Below are 7,755 nucleotides of genomic sequence, written 5' to 3'. Positions count from 1 at the left end.
CGTGAGGGGAGGCCCAGCGCCGTCCCCGCCCCCCTGCTGCCCCACGGGAGGCGGCGCTGCCGGCGGTCGCCGAGCGCGGGGCGCGTCGCCCCCTGCCCCGCCTCTCCCCCTCCAATCCGGCTGGATCCTGTTGCGGCGCCGCTGGCGCTGCTGGGATGGGGGGGGGCGGTTTCCCTGCGCAGCGCGGCGGTCGGGCGGGCGGCCGCAGCGCCTGGCGGTGAGGCACTCAGCGCGCAGCAGCAGCCGGGCGGGAGCCGCCGGCGCTTCGCCATGCCGAAGAGAAAGGTGAAGCGAGGGGGGGAACAGCGGAGGCGGGGAACGCTGAGCGTGGGGGGCGAGGAGAAAGGGGGAACGAGGGGAGCGGCTATCGCCATCCAGCTGAACTCGCCGGCGGGCGGCGCAGCGAAGAGGGCCAACGCTGGGCACCACCGTTCCCGTCAGCGTTGTCGTCTGGAAGGTTCGGCGGCGCGCGGCGCGCGCCTAGCCGAAGCTCGCGATCCGAAAGCGGCGGCGGAGAGAAGGGGTGGGCCGAGCGGCGCGTCACGTGCTCTCGGCTGGCCCGCCCCTCCGCTCCGCGCATGCGCTGCCTGACGCGCGCCGTTTGTGTTGGCAGGTGGCCGCCGGCGGCGCGGAGGCCGCTGAGGAGGTACCGAAGAGGCGATCGGCGCGGCTGTCTGCCGTGAGTACCGGCGCGGCACCGGGGGGCGGCACCGGTGGAGCGAGTGAGGGGTGGTGTGCCTGCAGCTGAACCGAGCTCTACTTGTGCTCTCTCTTCAGAAACCTGTTCCTGATAAAGCAGAGCCCAAACCCAAGGCGTTGGCGGCCAAGGTGAGAGCCCCGGGGCGAGGGGAGGAAGGGGCTGTGTGGGCGGCTGGAGGCTGCCCGCGTCACGTTACCGGCGCTCAGTGTCTGAATGCGTTTGCTCACCCCGCTTGTTCGTCGTGGGAGCTCTGACTGTGCTGAAGAATGGGTTCCAGATGCTCGTAGAGGGCCTTGCGGAGCATCAGAGTTGAGCTCTGCCGTTGTCTGAGGGGTTCTTTGTAAAACACTGAGAACTTTGCGTAGAAACATGGGTTCTGCTTCATCAGCGTTAGGTGCTGGTGTGCTGGCAGTCGTAACTACATGGGCATCAAAGCAGCCATCTGCTGGATTGCATTCATTTGCTGTCTAACAGAAGGGGATAAAATATATTTCACAGCAATGCATTTTGACAGGAAAACACTATTTGAATTACTTGGGCAAGACATTGAAAAGTATCCTCGTTTCCAGTCATGTATCCAAGCTTTGTGTCTGGGTGTATGTGTGCTAATTAAGTGTGGCTTGGCATCCGATTTTGGATTTTTGGTGTAATTCAATAGCTGACATGTAAACTCTTTTTTTTTTTTTTTTTTTTTTTTAAGAAATGGGAGTCTGTTTATCTGATGGCATGTCAGTGTATGTGTTTTCGTGTTCCTGCATGGTTGCAAGCTTTTGGGTCGTTTTTGTCTTTCTTCCTCAAGCGTGTGGCTTCGGATCAGAGTTTTTGATGTTTTCACTTTCATATTCCTTAGCAGTACTACACGCACCTTCATTCCACTGGTTTGAATGTGAATGTGCTCTCATTCTTTGAGTTTTTAGCCTAAAGAATTTTGGGAAGCTTTCCAATTTTATTTCTGTTCTAATCCTCTTTCCCCCCACCCCCAAGTGTCTGCATGGTGTGTCTCATTGACTAACATTTTGAAAATACCCGAAGTCTACATGTTGTGAAGTTGCTTGTTATCTGGATTTGTAATTCTGAGTACTAGCATTTATAACTTTTTTTTGCAATTTTTTTTCTCTCATCAGGTATATTTTATCATATCTCAGTGCTCTGGGGGATTTCAAAAATAATAAATCTTCTCTAAACATAGGAGAAAAGCACTTCTAAAGTTTTGTGGACATTGGCAGCTGACGTTACAGCGTTTTTTCACTTATTTATCTTTCACATTGCACCCTCTGTATGTGATATACCTTCCTGCATGTTTGCATACAGTGATGTAAAACACTTAGAACTTCAGTAATTGTTTGAAATCATTTGACAGAATTGTATTGTTGTGAAGACAATAACTTGCACGTGCATTCATATAGAATAGGAAATGTATTTAAATGTATATTTAAAAAGTTGCTTGTGTAAGGTAGCTCAGTAACCTGATGATGGTTTTTGTTGGTGGTGGTTGTTTTTGTTTGTTGATGTTTCTTTGTGTGAGGATGAACACTTGGAGTGAAAACAAAGTATGGATACATCTGGCATGGTGGTTTCTCATAACAGTCAGAAGTGCACATTTCTACAATACATAGAATGTACACAGATGAAATTCTTTTTCTCAATTTTACTTCAGTGACAGTAGATTAGGATATACATTGAAAAACAGGCATGGAATGCCCACAGTATTTTTATTGAGATCAGATACATCTTAAGGTAGGTTAATATAGTAGTCGTCTGCTTAGAGGTATAAATGCATTACGTTCTTGTTGCTTACTCAGATTGTACTTGCCCAGAACAAGTGTTGTAGTTTGTCATTTATTGAAAACTTTTGTTAGTATCTGTAAATATCAGTGTTAATTTTTGAGGGATGGTGTCAGAAACTGTACTTCTACATAAATTAAGATTGTTGTAGGTATTTTGTGAGCATGGGGATCAGCTGCAGGACAGACAGACTTTGTAGTACTTGGTTGCTGTGTGGATTGTTTGGGAGGATATGTTAAATTTTTATTAAAAATAGCTCTTGAGCAAATACCCATTTAACAACAGTGATGCCACGTACAGATGATGTGACTGAGATACTTGCAAAGGACTACTGAAAATGATACCTGCAGTTGTATGTCCGTTTAGGATAAGTTACTGAAATTCTCGCCCATCAATACAGAAGAAAAAATGAATCTGAAGCGTTCACTATTTACAAAGTGGAATGACTTCATTGATGGATTTTGTAGTTTTTGTTAATTTTTTTAATCTGTCACAAGAGATTAAACCACATACGACAAATTGCCCTGACTTGCCACTGGAATTAAGTACTGATGTTTTTTCTCTCTGATAGGTTTTTCCAGATGAGTTTGCACCACTCTAAGCAGTGTTTTTAGTTCCTGTACAGGAGGGTGATCCTAGATTCTGTGAACCTGATGTTTTCATAATTTGTGATGTTCATGGAAGTATGTATTAGCTTGTTAATAGTAGCTCTTGCTATTCGTCAAGTCCATCTTGTTTTTGTTTAATTACTTTCAAAGTTTACATTGTAGGTTATATGAATTTACTTCATTTAATTGTAGGATAAATCTGAGAACAAGAAAGCTCAGTCAAAGGGGAAAAAGGGGCCTAAAGGAAAACAGACTGAAGAGACAAACCAAGAACAGATAAAGGACAACTTGCCTGCAGAAAATGGAGAAACTAAAAGTGAGGAGGTAAAGTTGTATTCTTTGGTCTAAAACAGCTGGATAACTTCCAGTAACTACTTTAGATATACAACTGTTAGAAACACAGATAGTTCTCAAACTAGAATGTGTTACTGTGCAAAGAAAACTGTAAGTTATCGAAACATTAGTAGATAAACCAGGGGAATTCTGATTGCACTCAGAAGAGTTGCAGTGATGTGGTAACAGTCCTTGACATGAAAGAAAAAGGTGAAAATCTTACCCAAATTGCAGTACAGGATAACGTCCTTCAGCAAGGAACTGTTTTGTCTGCTGGTAGAAGGGAAAGGCTTATAGAGGGAGGAGAGGAATAGAGGTACAAGAGTGACTAATAGTGGTTGTTGAGAAATGGGCCAAATCAGTCTTGGTTGTAATACTCTGCTAAAATGGCTGTGTTGCTGACGTTTTTTTGTACTTAGTGGTCATCTAAATAAAAACATCCTTCACCCTGCTCTTTTTTTCTGGGAGGTGGGCATCACTTAGTTTTAAATTTAGGACAAGATCTGTAGAGGGAAGCAATAGCTCCTGTTTGATCAGCTGTTAACAATTGGATAAAACCAGCATTCATGTAGTAACATGCTTAGAATTACTCTCAGATTACTGCATTACTGACTGCCTTGCTCATTTCAATTAGCTGAGTTTGATCATATAATCAGAGGATTTGTTAATTTAAACATGATTTATTTTTCCTGACCCCCTTTTTTTTTAATTAAAAAGTAATTTTTCTTTTCGTTGTGCAAATGTATCTTCAAGGAAGGGAAGAGTATTTGGCTTTTAGGTAGGTGGTGGTTTTCTTGGATAAGGAAGGTACAAAGTGATTCTTGAGTGGGCAAGACAACCTTGGAGTAATATTTCTTTATTCGTAAACTTCGTGCTTTTTGTGTCTAAGTTGTGCTATAAATACAAATTCTTTGGTAGGCTTAAGTTCACATGTGGCTCTATCAGTGTATTAGCATTGCACAACTTGGTTTTTCCATTTGTGTACATGATATTTTGGTAATACAGGAGAAAGCAATATTTCTCATCTGTGGTCTATTTAATATACTCGTTAAAGGAAATGTAAATCTAAGGAATGGACGATGATTTGGGGAACGCATCTTCAGGTTGGTCACACTAGTCAAAACTGCTGAATTAATGTAATACTTTAGTATTTCATGAAAGGGCAGTGAATTCTTTCATTAAGAAGAGCATAATGCCTCAGAGGGGAGTGGGGGGAGGCTAACGTACTTAATCCTTCAGAAAGCTTCTCCTAGGTGGTGGTAAGGGCAGTTAGCAGATGTTAGGGCTCCTGGTTGGGTACCACTATAATTAAACAATATATTCTGCTAGTGGTGCTGTAAACCTTTAGAATAACGAAATTAAGTACAATTTTCATTTTGTATTCCTCTTTTTAAATTATGTTGCAAGAAGAAACAGTTTTCCAGTCCAGATGGAGTCACAACTGTAATCAATTAAGTTTGTATGAACTTGTCCTGAAGTTGAGGTACAGTGTATAAAGGCTTGATGTAAAAACGGTGTAGTTGTGCTACATTCAGTATTTTTTCAATATTATGTAAATTTAATGCAGTACTGAGTGCCTAAATGTTACTTGCCTTAAAATACAGGAAGATTTGAAAATGTTAACAGTGCTGCGTTTAAATACGTAAAGTACATTATAACGTCTTTTTTAATCACAATACATGCAAGGATTTCAGCTTGTTAGGTTATTTTTCATTCCAGTAAGGCAGTAATTATTGAAACTTTTTTTCTTAAAAAATGTTTTAGGCATATATCGGGTAGTAACTGTATCAACATTCTGAAATCCATGCTGCTCCAGCTGAGCTGGTAGAAGCCCTTCTGAGAAAACTTGAGTTTAGTAGAGCGTTGTCCAAGAGAAATAAGCACACTATAGTACCAATTATTAAGACGACAAAGCGTGGTATATAGAAGCAAGTCTTAGTTGTTCTGTATGTCAAGTTGACTAACGCGTGCGTTAAAAATACTATCAACTAAAAGTCTGCGCTACTTAGAAACTTTTTGCATTGAAGTGTTTGGTGTTTTTTCTCTTCTATTTCAGACCCCAGCGTCTGATGCAGTGGTAGAGAAAGAAGAAGCGAAGTCTGAATAACATCTGGTACCAAGTCTTTAATTGGTGATCCTTATGCTTTTCTTCTTGTACAATTCAGAGGAATATTTTTATCAACTATTTTGTAAATGCAAGTTTTTTAGTAGTTCTAAAAAACATGTTTTTAAAAGGAGAGAATCCCAACTCAATACATTTTTTTACATATTTAGATAAGTGTAAATGATTTTTTTAAGTGGTAAAATCATGTACTGGTTGTCTGTTTTCTATGAAACCAGAAATTAAAGGAATGTTACAAAATGGAGAGGCTTTTTGAAGTCTTAATGAGGCTTCCCGTTCCACAGATTGGGAGGAAGAGTTTTTCTATTCTATTAAATGAAGCGTAACACAGGTTAGACGTCAGAAATTGTAATATGTTGAGAACGTCTTAACATTTCAGTTATTTATCTATGGTTGTACCATCAGTAGAATTTCTTATCTCATGAACTTCTCCCTAGTGTTGGATTACTTGCCGAGTGATGTATATCTGTGACAAAGTTATTTTTGGTAGGTGTAGTTTTATTTTTTCCAACAACTTTGTAACTGCCATGTAAAAGACTGAAAACTTTAAATACTGAGTAGGTAAGTTTCTGATTGATAGACTGAGTGTCAGCTGATACTTCACATCTAGTTTTAAAGGAGAGCTGTCTACAAAGTCCAAATGAAAAATATTTGAAATAGGCTTAGAAAAAAATAAAACTATAGTTTTTATATTAAAAAGAAACTATGTGAATAAAAACAATTGTAAAATTGTAGTCTCTGTGATCACCAAACAAAAGCCAAATAAATCTTGATTAAGAAAGGATGTTTCTAGAGCTCTTGCATTGACTATAACAACTCACAGTATAACTGGTGCAGTCATTGAACTTGTGCTTCTGTTGGAAAATAATGATAAATACCCACTGGCTTTGATTCTTAACTGTATTCTTCATGTTGTTAAAAACTGTGCTATCTATAGGTAGTAATGCAGGGAGTGAGCAGCAAGTAGGAAACTCATTGTAGTCTTATCTGGACTTCTAGATTGAGAGCTGACAGTGTACTGCTGCTTCTGGTACCTTTTTTTTTTTCTAAAAAAAAAAAACTTTATAAGCACCAGATATTTTTGTCTGTTCAGCATTTACGTGTGTAAATAACTGCTTTAAGGAAAACGTGCAGAGCAATTTGTTTGAATGTTAACTGTTGTGTTGGAACTTTAAATGCTGCTTTAAAAAACAACAAATTTTCCTTTTGTTGAAAGGAAAATGAGTCTAGGCTGTGAACTTCCCCAAGCAGCCAGCCGAGTTGATGTAATGGAGCCCGCAGAAGATAAGCGGTGTCAGAGTTTGGCCAAGAGCTGTGAGGGAAGAACAAGAAAACTTTATTTCTAGTGCAGATGAGCTGCTACGTGAGTGTAGCATGCTGTGAGCATCTGTGCCTGCTATATAGATTTGCAAGTTGACAGAGCATGGATTCAAGTAAAAGTAAAACATTACTATGCTGAGAGCTCATTCATGTAGCACAAAATTGGTCTGATTCTCTTAAAAAAAAAAAATCAATTTTTTTAAGATTTAATAGCCTTTCATGAGAAGGGGGCATATTAAGTATGTATTACTTAAAGTAAAAAATGAGACCTACTACCTTATCATTTCAGTTCTCCCAGAGTGCAATTGATTATTCCCACATGCTTTATTTTGCCCTATTGCAGCATGTACACAGCTTTATCTGATCAGTCTGCTTGATGCCAGTCAGATAACTGTCAGCCTTGGCTTGGGAGGAGTCAAGATCAAAAAGCAAGTTTCTTCTTTTTTTCTTGAATAAGAATTTGTTCATGCTCTTATGTAACACCTGCAAGTACAGCATCTGCTTCCTCTTCACTTCTGGTGCCATCATCAACTTTTAATAGTTACTTCTGAAGACATCAAAGTTTCACCTCTAACTTACTTTATCAAAGAGTGCTTTCATTTAAGCACTTCCTCAAATGCTTTCATATGATAAAGCATTTTACGATTTTTCCTTCTTACATACTTAAGAAATGTTTAGGTTTTCTTTAGCTTATAATAGAGGATGTCTTTCAGCATTGGCTCACAATGTGCTTCTGGGTCCTGTCCCACCACAGCTGTGTTCTGAGCAGAATGCACCTGGCTTTGACTTCAAATTCTGTGATATTTTTAAAGGCTTGAACTAAATTTGTCACTTTTTCTATACCTCTCCTCCCCCAGTTGCCTTATTTGACTGCTTATTTTTGTAAT

The 7,755-nt window shown here is 40.3% G+C and overlaps 1 protein-coding gene across 2 annotated transcripts; it reads left to right on the top strand.

Moving 5' to 3' along the window:
• HMGN1 (high mobility group nucleosome binding domain 1) lies at nt 51–6,332 on the top strand. Of its 2 annotated transcripts, XM_021405769.1 has the most exons (6): nt 51–285; nt 614–679; nt 778–828; nt 3,286–3,417; nt 4,432–4,529; nt 5,483–6,332. In XM_021405769.1, exons 1-5 carry the CDS (start codon nt 271–273, stop codon nt 4,507–4,509), a joined length of 342 nt encoding a protein of 113 aa, XP_021261444.1. In that variant the 5' UTR covers nt 51–270; the 3' UTR covers nt 4,510–4,529; nt 5,483–6,332. The 2 variants fall into 2 exon arrangements, with proteins under 2 accessions (XP_021261444.1, XP_021261453.1); XM_021405778.1 differs by lacking the exon at nt 4,432–4,529.

Source organism: Numida meleagris, chromosome 1, assembly GCF_002078875.1.
Source record: "Numida meleagris isolate 19003 breed g44 Domestic line chromosome 1, NumMel1.0, whole genome shotgun sequence".
In the NCBI taxonomy this organism is placed as follows: Eukaryota; Metazoa; Chordata; class Aves; order Galliformes; family Numididae; genus Numida; species Numida meleagris.
Note: the sequence above shows the minus strand (reverse complement) of the source record. Positions and strands in the feature narration are given on the sequence as shown.

Excerpts from the sequence above, each read along its gene's own strand:
- HMGN1 (XM_021405769.1), top strand. Across the intron at positions 829-3,285 it reads CCAAGGCGTTGGCGGCCAAG|GATAAATCTGAGAACAAGAA; the intron begins GTGAGAGCCCCG and ends ATTTAATTGTAG. Across the intron at positions 3,418-4,431 it reads GAGAAACTAAAAGTGAGGAG|GAGAAAGCAATATTTCTCAT; the intron begins GTAAAGTTGTAT and ends TTGGTAATACAG.